The sequence below is a fragment of the Diplotaxodon limnothrissa genome, linkage group LG18 (genome assembly GCF_057381915.1).
Source record: "Diplotaxodon limnothrissa isolate DT_005_m linkage group LG18, D_limnothrissa_male_GT1.1, whole genome shotgun sequence".
In the NCBI taxonomy this organism is placed as follows: domain Eukaryota; kingdom Metazoa; phylum Chordata; class Actinopteri; order Cichliformes; family Cichlidae; genus Diplotaxodon; species Diplotaxodon limnothrissa.
The window spans coordinates 9,300,508-9,327,404 of record NC_140613.1 but is presented as its reverse complement, the minus strand read 5'-3'; the positions used below and the strand labels follow the sequence as shown (position 1 = coordinate 9,327,404).

Here is a 26,897-nt window from a genome sequence, read left to right as displayed (position 1 = left end):
AAACTGAAGAAATGTATTTGAGTCAATAATAAACCGTAAGCTTACAGGACCTGACCAACTACAGTGTCAACACTGGAAACCAAAAATAACGCAGGTTAGCTTCCACTGTGCGTATATTTAACTGTAAATGATAAACAAGAAGCTTGTACACAGACAGAAAGTCCCGTCGATGTCTCACTGAGCAGTTTCACCTACCGGAGGTTTGAAGACGCCGCAGACACTCGTGGACATCTAATTTGTAATAAACAAAATCAGTGCGGAGCAAACCGACGACTCCTTCATGGTCAGGGCATTCTCAGGAGTTTTTAAAACTTCTCCAAATCCGCACATCTGCACACTGGTGCGTTCAGGAGTTCCGCGAAAAGCTGCGAAATCACATCTTCGAGTGGAACGCAGCGGTTTTATTTTGTTTTTGTAATTTTAAGTACAATTCTGAACTGAAATGAACTTTACTTATCCTTACCAGAATGAAAAACAACATGAAAAAGATCTAGCTGCTTCATTTTCCAGTGAGATGTAGCACGTACAGGCAACTACTGACAGACTAATACAGTGGATTAGACAAATAAGACACCTTGTAGAGCAAACTTTTTCTAGATTGCCCCACTGTAGAAGCCCCATTTACTTTATTTCATTTTATTTTATGTAAAGAACTTTTTTTTATAATTTTTAGATTATTATTCTTTTGTTTATCAAAAAAGAATAAAACTGATATCATGTAAAAACATATATGCCTACTGCTGAGCACAAAACAGAACAAAGCAAAAAAAATCTAATTCTTTGTCTTGTTTGCTTTATTCATTAAACAGGTTACTGTATTTTACAGCTACTTTAACATTTATTTTGCCATGTTTGTCTATTTTACTTTACTGTCTATGTGTGTTATAACATAAAAAGTGTTACAAAACTCTCCTTGATTTCAACAATCTTTGTAATATAATGCTTTATGACTCAAGCATAACACTCTACTTTCACTAAAACTACATTTTTGTTAATGAATTCAAATAAACATCTGTAATTTGGAAACTTGTTCAAAAGATAACATGCTGTTTTTTTGTAAAACTGTACATTTGAAAACTCATGGTCAAAAATAATAATAATTATGTTTTAGCATTAAAATGAAATTTGGATTTGAGAGCTTGTCCATAGTGGTTCGTTAACTATTGCAAAAACACCAGAAAGCTGATTCTGCTCATCTGCACGTGGAATTTTCAGAATCATCCAAGTAAGGAACTGATTAAGCATAAAAAATATTTTGGTAATTGCCAATGCTGTTAATGTAGTGCAGGTAAACCTTACACTAGGTGTTATTCTAATAAATTTGTTAAGCACTAATATATATATATATATATATATATATATGTGTGTGTTACATATATATTGTATTTGATATATAAATTAAATATAAAAATTCCCCGCTCACCCCTGCGGGCAGTCTTTATCCTTCAAGCTCAGGTCCCCTACCAGAGGCCTGTGAGTTTGAGGGTCCTGTGCAGTATGTTAGCTGTTCCTAAGACTGCGCTATTCTGGACAGAGATCTCAGATGTTGTTCCCGGGATCTGCTGGAGCCACTCCGCCTAGCTTGAGAGTCACCACCTAGTGCTCTGATTACCACTGGGACCACTGTTACCTTCACCCGCCACATCTTCTTGAGCTCTTCTCTGAGCCCTTGGTATTTCTCAAGCTTTTCGTGTTCCTTCTTCCTGATGTTGCTGTCATTCAGTATCGCTAGGTCTATCACTACTGCAGTCTTCCCCTGCTTGTCCACCACTTACTATGTGCAGTTGGTTAGCCATCACCATTTTGTCCGTCTATATCTGGAAGTCCCACAGGATCTTGCTCGGGCATCTCTCATTTTGACCTCGGGACTTTCAGGTCATACTCAGCACACATTTTTCTGTATTCTGTACCTGGTTATGGCGTTCCATCTATGTCCTGCCTGCGGGCATCTTGCACCCTGCTGTTATGTGCTGGATAGTCTGACAGACATCTTTACACAGCCTGCACCTTGGGTCTTGCCTGGTGCGGTGGATCTAGCCTCAGCTTGTGCTGAGTATGTGCTCATGCATGCTATCTGCCTGTCTCATTCAGTAAGCCCAAGTATTTCGACACCACCCAAAGATAAGATTGTTCGCTGATTGAGAAAAATTTATATATATATAAAACACCCAGCACGCCCCTGCGGGCGGTTTTATCCTTCAAGCTCGGGTCCTCTACCAGAGGCCTGGGAGCTTGAGGGTCCTGCGCAGTATCTTAGCTGTTCCCAGGACTGCGCTCTTCTGGACAGAGATCTCCGATGTTATTCCCGGGATCTGCTGGAGCCAGCCAGGCCATCCATCCATCCATCCATACATACATCCATACAATAGACTGGTGACCTGTCCAGGGTGTACCCTGGCTCTCACCCGATGGTAGCTGGGATAGGCTCCATCCCTCCCGTGACCCTGACAAGGATAAGCGGAAGAGAATGGATGGACAAACCAAAAGCAGCTTCTGTGCTTTAAATCCTCACAGGAAAATAAAACGTTATTCAATCTGGGGAGTTCTTGCAGTCAGTAAATATTTATGAAGTAACTGTTCCTGTATTTCACCTGGTTTTCCCTGTTGTAGATGATGCAATTTCTTTGTCTCCTTTCTGGTTTCAGTGATGTAAAGTCACCTGGAAAGGGGCGTGTTCAGTTAGAGGGTTACCTACCTCTGTGGGAGCCTTGGTCAGTTTCATATGACGTCACTGAAGTCATGTAAGTATTTGAAATCCTAAACGAGATGCAAATTAGAAAATAGTAAAAATCATTGTTCGTGGAAAAACAAACACTGATACATTAAGAGAGACAATAATAACAATAAACAGTGGAAATTCACTGGCTGCAGCCTTTGTCCTTTTAGATCATTTAATTCAATTAAAGGTAACTTTCTAGATTTAAAACAGCCACCAGAAAATATGTTTTGGAAGTAATTAAAAGTCAATAATTAGTTTTTAAAAAAATCCAGTAAAGACTTGACACAGGACCTAAGGGATGGATTTATCTGCTCTCTCTCTGTGTGTGTGTGTGTGTGTGTGTGTGTGTGTGTGTGTGTGTGTGTTGCAGCCATGACAAATCTGTGATTAATTACAAAAAGCATAAACATCAAGTAACAATTTATTTGAAGGTAACAGAATAATCATTGCCATTGTTGACAGACTGGCGACCTGTCCAGAGTGTACCCTGCCTCTCGCCCAAGACAGCTGGGATAGGCTCCAGCGCCCCCACGACCCTAGAAAGGATAAGCGGAAGCTAATGGATGGATGGACATATATTGAACAGAATATTGCACAAAGAAGGCATCACTAAACGATCAACTTCACCCAGCACAGAAAATATACATTTATTTAACGGTTATAAAACAGCCCAGAGCTTTTACCATCAGAGCTTCCAGTGCAGACAGCTAATTAACCCTCAACCCTGAAATAATAAAGATAATAAAAACGAATCTTCTCCGGAAAAAGCAACTCAGACTTTGGTTTTTACCCTCATGTTTGTTTTACTCCTGGACAAAATGAAATCATCTGAGAGGAAACATGACTACAAACCAATTAGTTTAATTCAGATTAGTCCTTTTCTGATACTGTTTAAGTGGACAACTGTTAATAAGTTCAAACTTAGCTTGGTTAAAACCTTGAAGTTTACTGACAACCAAATAAAATTACCTGCTAATTAACTATCTAAACTATGTTAATGTTAATATAGTTTTGCATGAAAACATGATTTGAAATATATTATTTACCAATTATGTATACTGGGAAGGAAAACAAAATACAACAACAACAAAAAGCTAAATAGAAAATTAAAATAAAAGTTTTCCATCAGTGCTAAACTCCATAATACCAACTGAAGGAAATGCATTTCTTAATATATGTATACCGTATTTTTTGGACCATAAGACAGAGCGGATTATAAGGCGCATTAAGCAAACAAAACAGTCAGATAAGTCAAACTTTACTCAACTCATTCTTCTTGCTTCCTCCACTTCCCTACTATTGATTCATTAATGTTGAATTCTCTTGCAGCTGCTCTATTCCCATGTTGTACTGCGTGACTGGTAGCCTTGAGTTTGAAATCCTTATACACACACACAATACGGCAATATTATGTTGAAGCACAGTACGTATCACTCCGCGAGGCTCCTGACTACGGTAGCCATAATGCTCCGACAATCCATCAAGCGGTGGGGCTTTGTAGCTTAGCAAAGTCGTACCAAAACATTTCTTGACACATTTTTGAGCGTCGTGTACCACATAAATTCGGTTCGAGATCAGTAAGATCAACCAGAATTCATACATAAGGCGCACCAGATTATAAGGCGCATTTTTGAGAAAATTAAAGGATTTTAAGTGCGCCTTATAGTCCGAAAAATACGGTAACTGCAACACATTTACAAAAGGCAGTTAACATAACACCACAACCTCTAAAATTGTTCTCTTTGGAAGTCATGTTATAGATTGTAAGTCCCTGTGTACACGCTCAGTAGCTTCTAGCTCTACAGAGGTTCGACTGTTTTAAAACACTGCGAGCAGCTAAGTCATTCCTGAAGGTAAATGGGGCAGCCATTTTTTATGGAATGACCCACTAGATGGAAACAAGCTATAAACTTAAGCAAAGTCCAAACTAGGGTTTCCAAACAGCTGCTGCAGCAGTACAAAATCCAGTTACCTTTTTTTAAATTTGCTCTTTTCATTAAAATATACAAAACTAATCAGCCATTCTTGATGTTATCTGAAACACACCAATATCATCAAGGCAAATGCATCTTTAAAGAAGTCGGATCCTTTATTTCAGGTTTAGATATTTAACTTAATATTTTAACCTTTAAGGGCTCCTTTTGGACAATTAAAATACGCCTGATTGCAATTTTACTTAAAAAAAAATCTGGCACCAACCACCTCATAGATAGTAAAATACAAAACATTTGCTTGTCTTTTGGGAATCGGACTGAGTTTTCCTTTAACCCTTAACTAGGAAGCAAAGCTGAAAGAACTTCCTAGTTATGTGTCAAACATATTCTCTGTTCTCAAGGTCCTTTTTGATGGCTTTTTTAATGCGGTCGATTTCATCTTCGTCTGAGCTGTCATTGTCCTTCTTTTCACTGTTCAAATCTTTTCCATCCTTCTCCTTCTTTTCTTTGTTGTCTTTCTCTTTTTTTTCACTGTCCAGATCTTTGGTGGTCTTCTCAGAGTCTTTTTCTGGTGAGTTGAACTGCAGCTCTTGATGTATTGAGTTCAGCTCCACCAGACCATCGTGCAGCTGTTGCGCCACCTCCCTGATTTTGGCAGCAAACTCTGATTTTGCCCCTTTCTTGAGTTCTTTTGAGTCTTTGGACACAAAGTAGATATCCATAACTACAAAGAGTCCAGTAAGCACACCGGTTGCCATACTAGCAATCTGGACTGCTCTGGCTGCGGTGCTACCTGCTACATGGGCAAACTGGACAAAACGCATGATCTCATTGGCATTGACGAGGATCGCCTTTCCTGCCATGGCGCCATCTTCATAGAATTTGCTAGTAAGTGAAGGAAAGTCCTGATTGTATGCGCTATTCTTCATCTTGATCAGATCGAACCTGCGCAGGTTCTCAATACCCTGTTTGATGAACGTCAGGCACTTGTTGATGTCTTCCATCTTCTCCTGGTAGTCCTGCACGATCTTCTCCACCTTCTTGCGGTCCATGGTGTTGTTGACCTGGTTGGAGATGCCAGCACCTGCTGATGTCAGACCGCCTGCCGCAGCAATGCCCAGTCCCACTGCAGTCACAATCAAGGAAGTTCCCATGGTGAAGGGAGCCAGGGCGAGGCCAGCAACAGTGGCGACGCCCCCAACGGCGCTGGTGGAGCCGCCTGTGATTTGAGCGATCTTTGTGTTCTTGCTGAACTTGTCAAGCCCATCAGCGATGCCGTTGAGGTCGATGACATGCTGCCAGAGGCTCTCTGCCCGGTCCGTGAACAGTTTGTTGAAGACTCTGATGCCCTTCTGCAGCTTCTCAGCGGTCAAAGCAAAGGCCCTGAGAAAAGAAATTTGAGTCCTATTATACATTTTATAAGTAACTCCATCAAAAAGGCCATTTTGTCTCATTTACACCAACAGAATAAGTGTTAATTAACCAAAATATATATTTGATATTTATTTAACTAGTGATTTTGAGGAAAGCAGAATATCTTGTTTCTCAAAGCATGACAAAACAAACCTTTTTTTAAAGATTATTCACACCACTGTTTTCATTGGAATTGATTATTGATTATCCTTCCTCAGGAGAAAAGTTAAGTGTTGTTGTTTCGGGGTATGAGCTTCTTCAGTTCTCCATGGTGGATGTTTATGATGCAGATATATTATAAATTTTGTGTTGTCCAACGGTGGGCATAGCAATATTTGAGCAGCTCCAGAATAACCTTTTACATTTTATTCACATCACAATATGATAACAATATGGCAACAAAGGAAGATACCAAAGCAATATTTTATATTCAATTCTTGAATCTTAGCCATCAGAGCAGACTAAACCTTCTGGCAAAGATAGCAGGCGACAAGGAATTAGCAGCCTCGATTTAATGGTTAATAAGGAAATCAACATAAAATGCTACCATCTTCTTAAGAGACACAGCAAAGACATTTTAATGTGCTGCCTCCCTAAATTGATGCATTTATTATATTATATTGTAAAAATAAGTATAGCAGAACGGACCCCTGAAAGACCAAAAACAGCATTTAATGAAACATAAACACCTATATTAAAGCATATTAAAGCTTACTTGGCCTCTTCTTTTTCTGTCATGTCTTTATGTTGAGGTGATTCTTTCCATTCTGAAAAAAAAATGACAAAAGAATGATTTATCATCGTTTTGTGCATCTTAGCAGCCCAAAAGTATGTAAATGCAAAACTATTACACTCATGCATGATATTAATCTGCTGCGATAACAGCATCAACTCTTTTTTTTTTTTTTTTTTTTTTAAAAGGCCTTCTACCTGATTTTAACATCTGGCTGAAAGAATTTGGTTCCATTTCACCACAAGAACATGAGTGAAGTTAGTTTCTAATGCTGAGGGATAAGAATTACTTAAAAAAAAACAAAAAAAAAAAAAACCCATTTCATTTTCAACTTACGCTCCACAGTTTCCCACCATTCCATAAGATCCACATCCTGAAAGACATCATTAGGTTCCATGTTTGTTATTTTTGCTTTCCAAATAATGACTGAAGACTGCATTAAAATGTCAAAAACCTACATTACTATGTTCAGCTGAGGCAGTGCCAATACGGTAGTCCTCTAGCTGGTCAAACACAGACCTGTTCGCACCTTCACTCTGAGATGAAAGAAATAGTAAATAATAAAATTACATATCAAAACCACCATTTTAATCATAATTACTTCAACAAAAGATTGTGTCTGCAGTGAAACTGAAAAAAAAAAAAAATACACAGTACTTGAGCATGAATGACATTATCATGCAACACATTTGGTCAGTTTCATTTTTTACATGGCTGTTGCGCATCTAAAGAGGAGGAAGTTTTGGTGAAAGGGATTCTGGGAATAGTGACTTATTTCTGCTGTTTTTGCAGAAGTTAAAGGACTCAACAGGGGAAAAAGGAAGCAGAGAAAGACGTCTGGGCATATTGTAGCCTAATCTCGTCTCATCATCCATGGCATAGACATGCACAAACACTGTGCGGCTGTTGTGTGTGGGTTTCATGTCAGCACTGGAAAGGGGAAAAACATGTAGACCACAACTGAGTCTGTTGGAAGGTGAGCAAACACTCTAGAGACAAGTTCTGCAAAGACTGTAAGTCTTTGTTTTCAGAGTGGAAGGAGGCATTAGGTGACAAAAACAGGCTTTTTGTAATGGTAATTTGTAAGTCCTGAACAACAGTGGTTAAACCAGCAAAATGTGGGCAAATACAGTGAGACTCTGAGATAAAAAAACAAAAGAGGTTAAAAAGTTACTTTTGGTTTTAAAGTTTGATGTGCGAGGGGTGAGAGGGAGAAGGAAAGAAAAGAAAGAAAGTTTCTTGATATATTATTTTGATTATATTGTCTACCTCTGCTTGGGCTGTTTCTTGTGCACGTCTCTGTATCACTTTGGCCTGAAATAAACAAACACAGACACACAGTTCAATCGTTTGTAATACCAACACAGGACTTATCTGAATGTTTTATGATCTTAGACATAAAATAAATAAATAATTTAAATACGTAATTTTTCTTCAAGGAAAAAAATAGCTGAAGAAGGAAAAAACATACAATTTCTTCCTTTTCACTTTCTTTGGTATTCAGGTTTAAGACTGGGTCAGTGAATTGCTCAAAAAGGCAGGCCATGTAATTCATTTATGTAAGCTTACCTGCCAAAACAACACAGAAATACTGCTTTGCTTAAGAACCACAGAGAAATTTGGAGCTAGTTTGTTTATTCATTTCTCAAATAAATAAATAAACAAATTCTGTTTGTGTAACAGTATATCAGAAGGTCTTTTTACCACCTTAATCAAAATTCTTTATGAGCTCAAACAGAGTTCAGTGCTCAAGATTTTAAGGGAGAAGCAATTTTGGAGACATCGTAGTTAGAGCCAAGTTACACTGTTCTATTTCGGTCTTTGGGTAATTTTTATGCCATTCAAAGCTCATGCAAGATTGAAAGCTTGGGGGAAGCTTCACCATTTGTTAATAGCAGAGGTCACTGGGGTAGTTGAAAAGCTCCCTGATCGGCCACCAGATACAGGCTCTGGACCAGGCATCTCCAACTCCAATCCTACTGGAGTAGCCCAGCTATTGTCCTGCAGCTTTCAGATGTATCCCTACTCCAACACGGTTGAAAATGGTCGCATTACCTCTTCAGCATGCCATCAAGTTTGGCAATAGCCTGGTAACAAGCCATTCATTTGATTCAGGTTTATTGGAACAAGGATGCATCTAAAAGCTGCAGGACAGTAGCTCTCCAGGACTGGAGTTGGAGACCCCTGCTCTGGACAATGTAGGGCTGTCTTGGTTGACATGCTTCTTTAATTTTGTGTCACAGTGCTGTTGTGGTTTTCAAAAAGGGGTTTGGAGGGTATGGTCTATTTATTGGGGTATCACACTGTTCATCCACCATAGGACAGTTGATGTCAGAATGCTACACAGGCTAACTGCCAAACCTTGGATTTAGGAGGAGGAATGCTTATTCTGTCCTGGACATGGAACAGTAGACCAGATCTTTACTATCGGACAACTTCTAGAGGGATTGTGGGAGTTTGACTTAGAGTCTATATGTGCTTTGTAGACCTGGAGAAAGTTTATGGCTGGGTTCGTCTCAGGAACCTGTGGAATTCTTGGCAGTATATGGTTTCAGGTCTGTTGTTACAGCCATTTAGATCTTTGGGAGAGCTGAGAACAGTCAGTCCCTGGCACAAAGTCAAGCATATTTTCAGCCATCTTGATGCATGCTCAATTATCTATTTAAGTAAATCTCAAAAGGTAGCTCTTTCAGTGGGAGAAACGTTTCGTTACTCATCCAAGTGACTTCTTCAGTCTCAACTGACTGCAGGTTTCCCCAACCTTATAAACAGTACATTTGCACAATGACTGCAACTAGCCCACTGAATGAACAATGGGCTGTGAGGACAGTTCCTTGATCATTAATATGCAAATTGTCATGACCATTGATCAACAACCACCAATCAAAGACCATTGATCATTGATCAAAGACCATTGAGCAATGGCCATGAGTATCATTCACAGAGAGTTGGGGAATGGCTGCAATCACAGCAACCACTGGAGCACAAACTTGGTGTCATAAAATAAAAGGAAATTATAAATTGTAAGAAGTGTGCAAAAGGAAAAACCAGAGTGCGTGTGGAGATGAGATGTGTGTGAAAGAGTTCAGTCCTACACCTGGTTCGGTACCCGAATAGCCTGGGAGAAGAAGCTCCTGCTCATTCTCTCTGTTTTGGCCTTAAAGGAGCGGAAGCGCTTCCCAGAACTCAACAGTGAGCAGAGTCCATTGTTGGGATGGGAGAGGTCCATCAAAATCTTCCTGGCTTTGGTCTTGCACGGCTTGGTGTAGATGGACAGCAGGTCAGGAAGCTCTGATCGAATGATGCGTTTGGCCGAATGCACCATTCATTGCAGATCTCGTCTGTCCTGCTTGGTGCTGTTCCTAAACCAGGTGCAGATGTTTCCCGTCAGGACGCTCTCAATGGTGCAGGATTAATAGGTTTTAAGCACCCTCAGTGGCAGATGGAAGTCTCTAAGTCTTGTGAGGAAGAAGAGACGCTGGCGGGCTTTCTTAACCAAGGTGTTAATGTGACAGGACCAGTGATGGGAATAACGGCGTTACAAGTAATGGCGTTACTTTTTTCAGTAACGAGTAATCTAACTAATTACTATTCCTATCGTCCACCTAAGTGGACACGTAAAAAACTCTTTGAAAAGTACATGTTTAAAAAAATGAAGTTCGAAAATCTTTTCTCATGCCTAAAGATGAATAAAAATACTTAAGAAAAAAATCCTGATTGAGGTTGTCATACTTCATGCATGACAGGGTTAAACACCAAAACATGCTGCGCCAAAAAGTGATCCACCCCAAAGATTGCGTCCCTCAACACAGAGCAATATAGTATTCGCTGTTAAGTGCCAGGAGGATTGCCATTCTGATCATTAGACTTCTCTAATGATAATTAGCACAGAATAAATGGGTGGATACGCGTTTCGTAAAAGTGGCATGTAGCATGATGTCAGGTTGGATCTGTCTGCTCAAATTTTGGTTTCTCCAGCTCAGTGTCAGCTCCACAAAAGGTACAGAGCCATTCTCGTGATGACCCCGCCCCCCCAAAAAAAGAAAATCCAACAAAAACTGACTGATTATTTTTATGAGAATGTCGGGGAAAGCTTCGGTTGTGTTGTGTAAACCAAAATGGAAGAGAACGGTTTGTACATGTTGCATGTTTGAATGTTACCTTTACATCAGGCATGAACGGGTTGTGCCTCTTTTTTTTCTTGACGTTGGTCTAAAAGAAAAAAATAAAATAAAAACATAAAAAGATCTCAGAATTATTGTAAAGGTCAAACACTGAAATACTCCTGCAGTAAAATGAATAAATGTTTGTGCCAACTTAAAAAAAAGTTGTTCATGAACAGAAGGAATGTAGCTTAACGACCTCCATTTTTTCCTTAACCTCTTCTTTATTCTTTTCCTCCTTGGATGCAGATTCCTCATCTGCATTCAGCCCCACATCATCCGATGCAGCCTGAAGTAAATAAGAAAAACAAAACAATAAAAAGGTCAACATGAGCATGAAATAATAATCAACACGTCCTGGTTTTTGTTAGTCACAACCCCAGACCTTTCTATTTCTCCACTGATGAGTATAGATATAAAAATAGATATGTGCCATGTGTTTCTTTGTTTTCTTGTCTTTAGTCTAAAAAGAAAACACAAATAAAAAGGTCAAATCATTTTATCCTATAAAAAAATAATCTATCCAAACTATCAAGCAGTTTGGATATATGCAAATAAAGTATAATATCTGAATAAAGTCATGACTCCTGAGTTGGAAACTTAAAGTGCATCTTTTTAGAGGTCCCCCCCACCAAGGCTTAAAATAAAGGAGGGGCTGAGAGGTGCCTCCAGGGTTTTTTGTCCCAACACTATAGCCCCTTTTCCATTAGTACCTACTGGGTTCGACTCTGACTGGTTTTCCATTACAACCCAGTAGCGCCTTAGCTGTGTCTCAATTACTAGGCCACATCCATCAGAGGCTGCAACTGAAGGCCATTTATGTTACAGCGACGTAATGAAGGCTGTCCCAATTCAAAGGCTGCTCCAAATGCGGCTGTGTCCTTCATTTCCCCGGATTTGAAGGATGGGTCTGTAGTATCCTTCGTGGCCCAACCTATCCCAGAATTCATAGCGCGGCCCAGCCAATTCCAGTTTCCAACAATGGCAGCAGCTACTTTGTTTTAATATTACTCTACTCCAGCCCACGTAGACCGCAAATGTCGGGTCCTTCGAAGGATGCGGCCTAGGAATTGGGACACAGTTCTTGTTTGCCTGCTTGTTGTCATAGCAACGCGTCTGCGCATGCTGTTGTTTTTCTTACTCATTTTATGTATTTTCAAATGTTTCAATATTGCTACTGTTGTAAATTCTGCCACAGGCGACTTTGTTTTAGGTGGAAAGGTGAAAAAGTAATTAAGTTGCTTTTATTAAATTTGATAAATGATTGACATGACACATCTGGTATAACATGAGCAGGCAATGAAACAGTATTAGTATGAGCATACGACAAGGTAGTGAAGGGGTTAAAACATGAAGACATGAAACACTCGATAAGAAGGAAGCAAGAACTTGAAAAGTTAGGATTAGCCACCACAAATAATTCAGGTTTGTTTTCATCGGCTCTTTTATACCACACAGTATAAAAACAAAAAACAACAACAACCACAGGCTCACGGAAGTCATTCTATTGAGATCGGTCCATCTATATAGATATGTATTATTTTGAAAACCCAAAAAACTGGCATATGCAGAGGGTCTAGTCTGACCCACAATGATGACAAGACAAACGTAACATTTTGCCCTTCGGAGGGTTCTTCTCATCATCGCCATCTTTGGCTACAGCAGATTCATCTCCTTTTACACCTTCTTTACCTGATGGTCTCTGCCGCAAATTAAACTAATCAGTTAATTGCAATGGTTTTTTTGTATTGTGCAGGAACGTACTGAAGTAGCAGATAATGATATTATGAATCAGGTTAGGCAAACATTTGATCAGTTATATCTGATCCCACAGGTTTGCTCACATGCTAAAATGAAATGTAAGGAGAAACTTCAATTCTTCACAAGAATAAAGACGTCCGTCCATCCATCCATCCATTTTCTTCCGCTTATCCAGGAGAGAAGAATAAAGACATTTCTGACTAATTTCATCTAAGTTTTTCATATTTTTTTGTAGCGGCGGTCAGAAAGAACCAGCCGTCATAGTCAACTTCTGATAATCAGTTGATAATCAATACTTGTCTAAAATAACATTAAACCCTTTTTTAGAGTCTAATCGTTGTACTGTATGAAAATGTTAATACCTGTTGGTTGTTCTGTTCTTGTCGACTGTGTCCAATTATTCTGTTCAGCTCCTGAAATTAAACCACAACAGTTTTCTAAACGATAAGGGTTTAAAGTAGTGCTTTAATACACATCATCACAGACAAACTATTCCCTAAACTCAGGGAGCTCACCTCTTCTGATGGTCGGGCAGGAACTGCAGGAGGCTTAGCAGGTTTTTCTTTCTTCTCTCTGGAGGTCATGTCTTTGCCTTCCTGTACAGGACAAAAATAAAATACTTGTTCCAAAGCTGAAACTGAATGTGAAACAGTCAGTTAATGCCAAGTACTGGCTTTCTATTTATACAAAGCAGTGCATTTTAAACATTTTGATTCTTTTAAAGCCACTCAAATGATCTAATCTGTATTCTAACAGCTTCCCTCAAATATAATAAAACTCTGGGCAATTAAAGCAAAACCTAAGAAATGCAAACCATACGTTGTTATCCTCACTTCTTGGTTTTACTTTGTCATGTGACAACGTCCCCTTCACCTCCTGCTCAACGAAATCACATCAACAAAGAGAGCAGAAGTTAGAATATTCCAACAAAGACCACACGTCACAAAAAGAGGCAGCGGTGTTTGACTGCATGTGAACCTCCTGAGTTGGTCTGGATGGGACCAAGATAGCTGCACTCCTTTCCCTTCTTTCGGTTCATGTTACTTTTGACCTCACAAGGGCGCACATACACACACAAACCCAAAAACAAACGCAGTGTAACTGAAGGCACTAGCGCATGACGACAGGGAGGTTTGATAAGAGGAAGTCATGCAGAGAGGAGAAGGAGGAAGTGGTGAAAGGTATGGAATAAGAAGTGTGAGTATTTTTGACTGCATGTATGTGGGTGGGTAATTTGAAGACTCACAGTGACGCATTAAATACTTACTGGTTTTGATTTTTCTCCCACTTCTTTTTCATTCTCCTTGAGTGTTTCTGCATCTTCTGTGTCTTTCTGAACAAAAGGAAAATAAATATTGGGCTTGTGAATATAAAAATGAGGTGGCACTTTCATGAAATTAGGGAACCAAACGGAAAAAATACACCCCACACCAGCACTTTATGTAGTCTGCAAAATCTGTGGGATAAATAGTACCATCTACACCACTGCCACCATCCCTAATGTGTGCAAAACATCGTTACTGCTAAAAAAATGAACAATCACCACCATCACCAAAAAACAGCCACGATTACAAGTGCCTCAGTAACACCTTGACCAACATCAAACATATTTAGCAGTGTAGTTACTTTTTGGCGGAAAGATATCAGTTTGGACATGGCTCCAACCACGGCATTCTGGGAGGGAGAAAACATCAGGAGAATATTGAAGCTTAAAGTTAATAAAGCTTTTATTCGTGTGGTGTCCGAGTCTATATTTACAGTGGCTTGCAAAAGTATTCGGCCCCCTTGAACTTTCCCACATTTTGTCACATTACAGCCACAAACATGAACCTCTGCCCCAGTCTCAAGTCTTTTGCAGACTCCAAGAGGTTTTCTTCCAAGATTGCCCTGTATTTGGCTCCATCCATCTTCCCATCAACTCTGACCAGCTTCCCTGTCCCTGCTGAAGAGAAGCAGCCCCAGAGCATGATGCTGCCACCACCATATTTGACAGTGGGGTTGGTGTGTTCAGAGTGATGTGCAGTGTTAGTTTTCCGCCACACATAGCGTTTTGCATTTTGGCCAAAAATTTCCATTTTGGTCTCATCTGACCAGAGCACCTTCTTCACGTTTGCTGTGTCCCCCACATGGCTTGTGGCAAACTGCAAACAGGACTTCTTATGGTTTTCTGTTAACAATGGCTTTCTTCTTGCCACTCTTCCATAAAGGCCAACTTTGTGCAGCACACCACTAATAGTTGTCCTATGGAGAGATTCCCCCACCTGAGCTGTAGATCTCTGCAGCTCGTCCAGAGTCACCATGGGCCTCTTGGCTGCATTTCTGATCAGCGCTCTCCTTGTTCGGCCTGTGAGTTTAGGTGGACGCCCTTGTCTTGGTAGGTTTACAGTTGTGCCATACTCCTTCCATTTCTGAATGTTCACTTGAACAGTGCTCCGTGGGATGTTCAAGGCTTGGGAAATCTTTTTGTAGCCTAAGCCTGCTTTAAATTTCTCAATAACTTTATCTCTGACCTGTCTGGTGTGTTCTTTGGACTTCATGGTGTTGTTGCTCCCAATATTCTCTTGGACAACCTCTGAGGCCGACACATAGCAGCTGTATTTGTACTGACATTAGATTACACACAGGTGCACTCTATTTAGTCATTAGCACTCATGAAGCATGTCTATGGGCAACTGACTGCACTCAGACCAAAGGGGGCTGAATAATTCCACACACCCCACTTTGCAGTTTTTTATTTGTATAAAATGTTTGTAATCATGTATGATTTTCGTTCCACTTCTCACGTGTACACCACTTTGTGTTGGTCTTTCACGTGGAATTCCAATAAAATTGATTCATGTTTGTGGCTGTAATGTGACAAAATGTGGGAAAGTTCAAATACGAATACTTTTGCAAGCCACTGTAGATCTCCAGATTTAAATTCTGTGGAAGCCTTATGGCCACAGCGGGGTGGCATTCCTGGTTTTGTTTTGTCTTAGTCCTTTTTTAAAATGATTTTTTGAGGGGGACTTTTAAGCCTTTGTTGAGACAGGACAGTGGAGAGAAGACAGGGAATAAGTAGAGAGAGGGCAGGGGAAAGACATGTAGTAAATGGCCTCAGGGATGCATCTTAAAGACTTTCAATGGTGGTGAAACTAAACCCAACTTTTAACTGAATGAACAGGAAGCAGCAAGCTTCCTACTAAATAAGACTTCCCCTCAGTGTCTGTCAAACGTAACTTGAATTAAATAAACTGAGAAATGTCAAACAAATGTACTTTAAACAGGGAAAAATATCTATAGCCGTACCTGCTTATGGCCTGATGACTTCTTGTTGCTGACAGTTAAATCTTCTTCTATTGAGCCTGCCTCCTTTTCATTCTGTACAGAACAGACAGAAATCAACGGATGAATGTGGCTGTACAATCCTCAGATTTTTTTCCCCCAAGGGATAATCAAGAGCATCCTTACTTTGTTTGCATATCGAAATGGATTCAGCTTTGTCATTCCCCCAGCCAGTTTATTCTGAATATGAGGTAAAACAGAATTTTAAATGAAGAAGAAGAAGAAGATCCTGCTTCCTGTTCATTCAGTCAAAAGTTGGGTTTAGAAGAAGAAGAAGACCCAAACATTAACACAAACCTGTTTTTGAGTGGGCTGGTTATCTCCATGGTCCACTTTCTTCTCGTCATCGTTGTTGGAGCTTTTCTCCTGTGGATGATGCCAATTTTGATTGAGTTAATGTCACAATACCCCGCTCACTTCGATCTTCTTCTGCTATCCAATTTGCTGTGGCTTCTTTCCACGTCAGCACCATGGGAAGCAGAACTTTTGGCTGCTCTGCTCCCAAGCTGTGGAACTCTCTACCCTCAGATGTAAGAAACATTGGTTCTCTCTCCCAGTTTAAATCTCAACTCAAAACCCATCTGTTCACTGTGAACCCACTGTTTGTTAATTTGATCTTGTTCTTTTGTTTTTATTGTTCTTCATTTTGTCATCTCTATTATGCGTTTTATTCTATTGTTAAGTGTCCTTGGATGTCTTCAATAATCATTTTTAAAATGCTTTTGAGGCATTCGCTCTCTCCGTCCCTCATATATTTTAAGCGACCTCTCACTTGTTTATCACTGCAGAGCGTGCTCTTCATCATTTGACTGAAACCATTATGAGGTAAAACAAAAACAGCTACCATTTAGAGTAAATCATCAAGCCAAACTGTTGTTTTTCTTTCTTCAAAAAAATTAAAACACTGTTATATTCGTGCATCCTCTGATTAAGCACGGGTCATCAATATCATCAATCACTGTGAGGCAAAATCTCCTTTAAAGAGAGCTGAAATTCAGCTTGGTGAAACAACCAACCTCCTTGGTTTTGGGCTTCCCTGTGGCAGAACTGTTCTCCTGTGAGTCTCCTGAGTGGTCAGTCTTTTCCTTATCCTGGTAACATACAAAGTATGTACCGTATATCACAAACCAGAAAGCATAATCACATGTGCATCGCACAGGCAGGTAGAGGACGTGATATGACGTGATATTACTGAAAAAGGAAATAACCTGAGAGGAGGAGGTGAAGGGACTCCTCAAGACCTTTGCAACGCCACCCTGACAGAATTCAGAGCAGTTAAGGTTAGAAACTGATCGTATTTCCTGTATATTGTAACAGTAACCTTATCACTTACTTTTGAAGACTTCTCCACGGCACTGTCATTACCAGCAAGGAGTTCATCATCGACAGACAAATCATCCTTAACAAAAGGGTAATCAAACAAAAAAGTCAGTCAGACAAAAACAGCAGTGTTAACTCCAAAACAACCCAGTATCAAAAAGATTCATTGTTAAAGTCATACAAGCAATGTCCTTACATTTGAGCCCTGCAACAAATCACCAAATCACTTTTGAAAATAAAACAAAAGCGATCAATCTTTTTTTTTTTATGCCATACTTTGTGTCTGGCATAAAAAAAGAGCATTTGGGGGTCGACTATATATAGTCTTAAACATGACTTTAGTGACAATTAGTGACACTTGTGTTACCTTATTTACTTTTGATAGCTGACTTTTGTTTGGTTTTGGTTTTTTCAAACAGGGGAAAAAAACAACTTACCTTTGCGTGGTTCTTGTCATTGCTGCCAGAGAGATCATCTGGTGCAGCAGAATCCTCCTGAAGGTCAGAAAAAACATCAACTACAATACTCATAATAGTCCAGAAAATGGACTGTAACATTGTTATTAATCTCTTACCTGAGGGTGTGGGGATTTTTTAAACATACTGCTAAACATCCCACCTGTCTCCTAAAGAAAAAAATCAAATCACATTAAAATTGGTGTTTGGCAAGGATTTGACGCTGTGCGCTACCTTAACAAGAATCACTCGGAAGGATCACGGCGTGGTATGGCTTACGGCCATACCACCCTGAGCACGCCCGATCTCGTCTGATCTCGGAAGCTAAGCAGGGTTGGGCTTGGTTAGTACTTGAATGGGAGACCGCCTGGGAATACCAGGTGCTGTGAGCTTTGGGGTGGCTGTAGCTCAGGAGGTGGAGTAGGTCATCTACTGATCGGAAGGTTGGTGGTTCGATCCCTAGCTCCTCCAGTTTGCATGTCAAGTATCCTTGGGCAAGATACTAACCCCAAGTTCCTCTCTGATGCATCCATCGGAGTGTGAATGTACTTAGAAAGCACTATGTATACAGAAAGTGCTTGTGAGAATTGTGTGATTGGGTGAATGTGGTACTCTGGGAGAGTAGAAAAGCTCTATATAAGAATCAGTCCATTTACCATCACTATTTTTATTTCTAGCTGCTTATAGGGTGAAAGCGAACTTTAAAACTAGTTGCTGCAGATGGAGGAAGCAGCTTTTAAAAAACTCACCTTAGTGTTGCTGTTCACTGGCAGATTGTCGTTGCTGCCTAAGATCTTAACGGTTGTGGACAAATCCTCCTAACAAGAGAAACAAAACCTTTTGACCACTTAATATGTATTTCAACACGGGTGAAACTAAGAGGAGTCAGACCCATTTTGGAGTCCTTTTTTTAAAAAAAAAATTAAAATTCTACTTGTCACCCACCTGACTCCTAAAAGTAACAAAAAGAGATGTGCAAAGATACATAAAGAGATGTATAAAAACACCTTTTTTAGTTTTAAATGAATAAAGTAGCAGTTCCTTTGTTTAAACTGGCGCATCAGTCACATGGACAGGGAGGGTTCAGTGCCCCAAACATTTGCCAGCACTTTTTCCAGATAGCTGATGCAGGTTTTTCCCTCTCGTACAAACACACACAACAAAAACCTGTCCACCTAGGCACATTGCTACTGTAGCTCAAAATCACCAACGTATTGTAAGTCACTAATAAAGCACATTTGGATTTTCCAGGGGATGATACTAGAAAAATCACACATAAAGGTTTTAACAGATAACCATTTCATAAATCTCTGAAAAACATGCTTTTGCCCAGTATATTTATCTGTGCTTGAAGTGACATTTATCAGGTCCCCTTTTTTCCTTTGGTGTTTGAAGTTACCATTAAGATTCAATCAAATAAATTCATTCATTCAGTTTGGGTACTTTTTTGTATTATGAAGTGGTAAATGCACTTTTAATAACAAGCGACAGAGGCGGTTAGTTAACTGGAGAAGTAGTCAGTAGAAGGAGGCATTGTCATTCCCTATACTGTAATTTAAATGATAATATTACCATTTTTATTAAGATGTATTTCTTTGTTGCATTTCTTATGTTGTAGAGATTTTGACTAATGCCTTTTGATGTTAGCATGGACCTCTTGTCGATGTTATGTAGTTTTGTTAAGACATAAATGGTAACTTTAAAAGAGAATCTCAAATTGCTGTTTGCTGATTAGACCTACCTTTGCATTGGTGTCCTCAGACAGATTGTCATTACTGGCTGAGATGGCCTTTAGATCCTGAAGCACACAAGAATGCACAGTAAATAACAAATAACATAATAATACACAGTTTAGCCAGTTAGTCATTAGTAGCATTTCCTGCATGAACCTCCAGTGAGTGGAGGACATGTAATAAAAGATTGTGTTTAACCTGCGAAGGCCTCCGCACATGTCTTGGTTTGGGAGATAGTTTCCGTAATCCACCCAGCTCACCTGATTTATCCTGAAGAGAAATGTACAGAAAAGAATTTCAAAACATAACACTAGGTAGGAAATCCACAGCGATTACATGAATTTTGTTTTTCTCTGTGAAGTCCAACTAAAACCAAATCATTTATAGGTATTAAATATTTAACAGTCCAGCTTAATGATTGGCTAAAAGCAAATCATAGCAGCAGCTATTTTAATGAACCACATTGCAATTATTTTTAAATAATGTATTTTTTTTTACTCTGTTGCATTGTAGCTTTGAAGATTTTCCCCAGTTACAAGCATTTAGTGGAGTTTTGTAGTTATAGTTTATACATATATAAGATCTGCAGATAGTTAAATAGGGACAGGATTGAAAACTAGCAATTGCTATAAATTCTGCATATCATCATTTCTATGCTTATGTTAAAATACAAGAAAAATTTGAATTAAAAAATATGTATATCACAGAAAGAGAGCAAATTTACCTTTGACTTGCTGGTTAAACTGTCATTGCTGGCAGACAGTTCAGGATTTTGTAATGTCAAGGCAGCCTGCAAAAACAAAAAAAAGGTGTTTTTGGTTATAGGAAACTAAGGAAATTAAAGCCACAAAGGCAGAAAACTGTTATTCCCTGTTATCTTATAAATATTTAAAAACATGACCAACAAAACAAAACAAAACCTGAAGCAAAAGAGGAAACAAACAGGAAAATATTACTTTTATCAATGCATGTGGTACTGATTATCCAAACTTACTGTTAGGGCTTAATCATTTTTTTTTCATCTGTATACAAACTTAAGAACTACTTTTGGTTTAGAGAAAATTCCTGTGGGATAATTTTCATTACTTGTTTGGGACATTCATAACATAAGGTTTTGACTTGACAGGATTTGCATTTGTAGTATAATGTCATGTCTGATCCTCTTTGGCAGATTTTAGGCATTCCTTTAAGCATTCCAGCATAATTACAACCACAAATATATCATTAATTGGAGATACAAGTATGTAAATTATAAAAAAAAAAAGTTGCTTTAAATTTGATTACAAATACATAAATTTGACTGTTTCAAGTTAATTAATTAAAATTAGTTACAGCTAATTGCTGCAATCTGTTGGAAGTCAGTCCTCGATCCAAGCTTTTGAAAAGACAACAAAATTAATAAAATAAACAAATAAGCATAATAAGGATAATTAAAGCCGCAACATTACCTGTGCAGATGGAAGCAGTTCTTTAGATTTGGAGGATTTTTTGAATATCCCACTGAATAATGAGGCTTTTTGCTGATTGAAAATTAAAAAGAGAGACATTCATTTACTGAAATCCATCTCAAAGAAACATTGCCATTAAAAGATGTAAATCTGCAGTTAAAAAAATGCCTCGCTGATTACAGCTCTGCTCTCAGGACTCAAAACTGAAAAGATTTTAACTAATGCAATTGTTACTAATGCACTTACACATTTTAAAGATCTCACTCCAATCTCATGTTTGAATTTAAAATCTGGAATTGAAGCTGATTTCATGTCTGGACTTGGAAAACATCATGAGTGATTTTTGTATTTACAGCATGTGTACGTACAAGTTAAAAGTGGACCACAATGCTTCTGGCTTCCGACCACTTAAGTGAAGCAAAGTCTTCCTTTGGGCCTCATGGTAAATTTGCCGAGCAGCTCAGACATAATCAGATTGTTTAATATTTATTCCAGTATATTACAGGTGACATGTCAGAGAAAAGTTATTCATTTTCCGTGTTTTGAACTACTTTGTTTAGTACAGAACTTCCTACTGTCCAAGTTGTGCATTACACTAGTAGCACATAAAACCATAAAAGCGTCAAAAATCAAATATACTATAAAGAAGGCTTTGATTTTGAAAGAAAAAAGTAATAATAAACAAAAGAATGAATAACTACTAACAGTTTTTGTTATAAGTTTAATTTATTTTAACTTAAAATCTTTATTAAGTAATTTGTATGTATCTATATCAAATATTATGGACACACATGTGCTAGTATATTAAAGACTAGAATGTGAATGTACTACAACTATATCTCAACCAATCGTGGGAACATGCACAGTCACTGCCCCAACTTGGAGTTTTGAAAAAGTCCGATAAGGAAAATGGGCATTATTTTACACAATAAAACGCTAGAGTCCGAAAACAAATATAGTGCTGGATATGAGCCCAGTGGATCTACTCGAATGTTCTGGCTGAAGAAAACAGCAGGCCTGGAAATATTCTTCTGCGTCACAGGAAAAAAGAAAAAACATGTTTGTTCATTATTGTGAATGTGCTCTTTGTAGATTAGTTGGGGCAAGGTCCTTCTGGGCAAGTCATGCCGTCTTGGTGACACATTCAGGCAGTTATTTATTCCAGAGGGAAGATATTATTCCAAGGTCAGCTGTTGTAAGAAACTCGCTTTATTGGGCATGACGCAGGATCATGTATCATACAAGTGCCACCTTTTGTGATAGTCACCATAGATTTGGACTGCTATTCTTTCAGTTAAACATCACTAGTTTAGTGAATGGTACATACTCACCGGGGTAATGTTAGAGGACATTTAAACCAACGTCTCATAATTGTAGGATCAGGGCAAAGAATTGATTTAGAACAGTATCACGATATCTTGCATGGAGATATGGTATTGACGCAGGGAGACCAAACATCAATATTTTATTAAATATATTAAAATAGTACTCTGTGGATACTACGAACAAGAGGGCTCATTTTGGCTGACAGACAACTGGTTGTATTATGGTCATATTCCCATAGAACAGAAAGGTTGCTGTGTACAAATACGACAATTCACGTGAATTTCTGTTAAATGCAAATTTATGTCCACGTAGCAAGATATGATTTTCAACAAATAGTTTATATCTAAATTATCAGAAACAGATTGTATGCAATTGCCAACTTGACCCTGTTCAGTTGCAGACTGATAGCAGACTACTGCGTCTTGGTGTTGGTGTGCTTAACAATCTCTCATGTAAAAAAGTGAGAAAACTTTTGAATTAAAAAAAAATCATGAGCTTTGAGCAACCTAAGCAGATTTTCTTTTACCATTACTCACTATTTTTAATGAGTTTTATGAGTTTGTCCTAACGGACAAACCTTAAAAGTATGGAAGTTTAACAGTGAAAGGCAGAGTTAACGAGGGACCCGGAGGGTTATTTTCGCCTTCGATCAACCCGAGTAAGTTACAGTCCCTTAAAAATAAACCCTTAAAGTAACCTCGCAGGCGTTACTTTGCGATGAAGAGCCAACGTGAACTCTCCGCACACTTATGCGTCTGTTTGTGGTCGCAGTTTGTGGTAAAGGTCAGTAAAGTGTTGAACATGCTTACCGAGCTGACTTCAGGAAGAAACAAAACAAACGTCAACAAACTAAAGTTGTACTCACAGAGACAGCTCCTCCGTCACACTCCAGGTCCAAATCAAGGTTACCGTACCGCTCCTGTAACAGACAGGTTACATATTTACTGTATCAACGCTATTTTTATAAAGGCGTTCACCATAAAGGGCGAGACGTGTAACGGCCACCGTACCATTAACGTACAATTACAGGGAACTGCTGTCTCCCTTAGGTGAACTTGTCCCGTTTGTTGTCAGAGGTTAACGGATATAAATATAAAAGTCCCGCTCCTCAGAAGGACTTTGTGTCCTCTGCTTGTTGATACTGTCGGTTGTTTTCACTCAGCGAGCTGCGCAGGTCTGGATTACTGGTGTCAAGCCAGCCTCCAATTCGAGACTTGCAGTCAAGCCAGCCTCCAGTTTGTTTTACGTTCCCTGTGTATTCAAAGTATTACGGGAATGGATGTGGAAACCGGATTTCAAAATAAAAGCCAACTTCGAGTGAATTAACAGATATGTTAAGAACATAATAACATATAATTTAGGCTTCTTTTTTTTTTTTACAAACTCTAATGTTAGATCTATATGACACAGCCTTGTACCCTAATTGTGCCCTGTCACTATCAAGGCCATCTTATTTTGGATTTCAAAGTAAAAGCCCTGTGAATCTTCATTTTTGAACTACTCTTTCAATGACTTAATAATGCTCTTAAAAGCAAAAGTCGTATTTCCAAATACTATTTGAACTTTATATCAACACTTTCCAACCACAGTCTTTTTACAGTGATACCATATCAATATCAAGTCAGTCTGATTTTGCCTTTCATAGTAATGGCCCTTTGAAATTGTCCATAATTGACTTAATCTTCTAACGATTCAAAATGCTCTAAAATGAAAAATTCTTGTTTCCACAGGGTAATTCCACCTTAGATCAACAGTATACAGCCCCACAGTGATACCATATCAATATCAAGTCATTCTGATTATGCCTTCCAAAATAAAAGACTTTTCAAATTGCCAAGATACGACCTACTCTTTTAAAGATTTCAAAATGCTCTAAAAGTGAAAATTGCTGTTTCCACAGGATAATTTCACTTTAGGTCAACAGTATACAACCTCACGATGTTACCATATCAATTTCAAGTAATTCTGATTTTGCCTTTCAAAATAAAAGCTTTTTCAATTTGCCCATATATGACTTACTCTTGGAGCGAATTCAAAATGCTCTAAGATGGAAAATTGCTGTTTCCACAGCATAATTCCACTTTAGATCAATAGTATCCAACCCCACAGTGATACCATATCAATATCAAATCAGTCTGATGTTGCCTTCCAAAATAAAAGACTTTTCAAATTGCCGATATACGACCTACTCTTTTAAAGAATTCAGAACGCTCTAAAAATGAAACTTGCTCTTTCCACAGGATGAATCCATGTTAGATCAAAAGTGTACATCCACACCATGGTACTACTTCAATTTCAAGTCACTCTGATTTTGCCTTCCAAAATAAAAGTATTTTCAAATTGCCCGTAGACGACCTACTCGTTTAACAATTTCAAAATGCTCTTAAATTGAAAGATGCTGTTTCCACAGGATAATTCCACTTTAGATCAACAGTATACAGCCCCACAGTGATACCATATCAATATCAAGTCATTCTGATTATGCCTTCCAAAATAAATGCCCTTTCAAATTGAGCATATACGGCCTACTTTTTTGACGATTTCAAAATGTTCTTAAACAGAATTTTGCTGTTTCCACAGGATAATTTCACTTTAGTTCAACAGTATACAACCTCACGATGTTACCATATCAATATCAAGTCATTCTGATTTTGCTTTCAAAAATAAAAGCATTTTCAAACTGCCCATATCTGACTTGATCCTGGAACAATTTCAAAATGCTCTAAAATGGAAATTTCCTGTTTCCACAGGGTAATTCCACTTTAGATCAACAGTATACAGCCCCACAGTGATACCATATTAATATCAAGTCATTCTGATTTTGCCTTCCAAAGTAAAAGCCTTTTCAAATTGTCCACAAAGATGTCATTCTAAATAAAGAAATTACAAAACAGCTTGCAAACCAACCATGACATCTGTCACGGCTGCCGAGGCGAGCCGTGTGGAATAAATGAGGATCCAAGCGCAGGCAGTCGTAGAGGAGTGAAGGTGATTTATTGAACACAAAAGAATGTGGACAAACAGCAAACGGGGCTCGAACTAAACTAAACTGGGAAACAACTAAACTACAGAGCACAAACCTGAATGAAAACGAGCAGAGGAGGATGACGATGAACAGCAGGGAGAAGACACGGTGGAAACACAGAGTAACACAGACTGACACGGAGGAACACAGACGAACCGGCAACAGGCAGGAGAACACACAGGGCTTAAATACACACACCAGTAATTAGGGGATGAGAGACAGGAGGGCAACACAGCTGGGAGGAATCTGGGCTGACGGGACAGGGGAAACGTAAACTGATCACACTCACATACGACACGGACCTTCACAATAAAACAGGAAACTCAGATACATGGAACCAGACAAGACATTGAACTAAACAGACAGATTCACAAACAGATGGGGAGACACCATAGACAGACAGGTACAGACGCAGACTTAGAGGCAGATCGAAAATAACACAGAACTTAAACAATCATCATCTAGAAAATGATAACAAACCAAAAGCGCTGGGTCACCGACCCAGGACCATGACAACATCTTTCCACAGACTTAAAATATAAATGTACTATCAATTACAACCTAGTGGCAATTTCAGCTTCCTTTTACATCATCTTTATGATTCAATTCTGTCATAATCAATTGAGTCTGATTTTGCTTTTCAAAATGAAAACCCAATATGTGTTGAAACAGCAATTTTCATTTTTAAAACATTCTGAAATAATTGAAAGAGTATATCACATATGGACAAATTCGACGGGCCATTAATTTGAAAGGCGAAATCAGACCAACATGAAATTTACATGGTTTTACTGTCGGGTTGGATACTGTTGATCTAAAGTGGAATTATCCTGTGGAAACAGCATCTTTCAATTTAAGAGCATTTTGAAATTGTTAAACGAGTAGGTCGTCTACGGGCAATTTGAAAATACTTTTATTTTGGAAGGCAAAATCAGAGTGACTTGATCTTAACATCGTATCTCTGTGGGGTTGTATACTGTTATTCTGTGGAAACAGAAAATTTCCTTTTTAGAGCATTCCGAAATCACTGAAAGTTAGGTAAGTTATTGGCATTTTCAACAGGCCATTATTTTGGAAGGCAAAATCAGAATGACTTGAAATTGAAGTAGTACCATGGTGTGGATGTACACTTTTGATCTAACATGGATTCATCCTGTGGAAAGAGCAAGTTTCATTTTTAGAGCGTTCTGAATTCTTTAAAAGAGTAGGTCGTATATCGGCAATTTGAAAAGTCTTTTATTTTGGAAGGCAACATCAGACTGATTTGATATTGATATGGTATCACTGTGGGGTTGGATACTATTGATCTAAAGTGGAATTATGCTGTGGAAACAGCAATTTTCCATCTTAGAGCATTTTGAATTCGCTCCAAGAGTAAGTCATATATGGGCAAATTGAAAAAGCTTTTATTTTGAAAGGCAAAATCAGAATTACTTGAAATTGATATGGTAACATCGTGAGGTTGTATACTGTTGACCTAAAGTGAAATTATCCTGTGGAAACAGCAATTTTCACTTTTAGAGCATTTTGAAATCTTTAAAAG

At 38.6% G+C, this 26,897-nt stretch overlaps 2 protein-coding genes and 1 non-coding gene across 6 annotated transcripts in view; 1 reads left to right on the top strand and 2 right to left on the bottom strand.

The window, feature by feature from the left end:
* LOC146613082 (uncharacterized) overlaps positions 1 to 241 on the bottom strand; it is a 29,082-nt gene extending 28,841 nt beyond the window's left edge. The window contains exon 1 of the mRNA XM_085378295.1: positions 196 to 241. The gene's annotated coding sequence lies outside the window, so the exon portion shown is untranslated. The remainder of the gene's footprint in view (positions 1 to 195) is intronic.
* Positions 242 to 3,783: 3,542 nt separating this feature from the next.
* Positions 3,784 to 23,557, bottom strand: apol1 (apolipoprotein L, 1). Of its 4 annotated transcripts, XM_085377587.1 has the most exons (27): positions 23,340 to 23,557; positions 23,195 to 23,248; positions 21,004 to 21,075; positions 20,280 to 20,345; positions 19,754 to 19,825; positions 19,564 to 19,620; positions 18,572 to 18,640; positions 17,942 to 17,992; positions 17,805 to 17,861; positions 17,381 to 17,446; positions 17,256 to 17,303; positions 17,064 to 17,138; positions 16,345 to 16,413; positions 16,174 to 16,227; positions 16,012 to 16,083; positions 14,350 to 14,397; positions 13,991 to 14,056; positions 13,543 to 13,599; positions 13,239 to 13,319; positions 13,086 to 13,136; positions 11,162 to 11,251; positions 10,961 to 11,011; positions 8,069 to 8,113; positions 7,258 to 7,335; positions 7,136 to 7,172; positions 6,782 to 6,833; positions 3,784 to 6,036 (listed from the first exon to the last, which is right to left on the bottom strand). In XM_085377587.1, exons 1-27 carry the CDS (start codon positions 23,340 to 23,342, stop codon positions 5,031 to 5,033), a joined length of 2,547 nt encoding a protein of 848 aa, XP_085233713.1. In that variant the 5' UTR covers positions 23,343 to 23,557; the 3' UTR covers positions 3,784 to 5,030. The 4 variants fall into 4 exon arrangements, with proteins under 4 accessions (XP_085233713.1, XP_085233714.1, XP_085233715.1 ...); XM_085377588.1 differs by lacking the exon at positions 14,350 to 14,397; XM_085377589.1 differs by lacking the exons at positions 13,991 to 14,056; positions 14,350 to 14,397.
* On the top strand, positions 18,096 to 18,214 carry LOC146613081 (5S ribosomal RNA). The gene has a single exon (XR_014907116.1). It is a non-coding gene; the product is annotated as a 5S ribosomal RNA (ribosomal RNA).
* Positions 23,558 to 26,897: the final 3,340 nt, after the last annotated feature.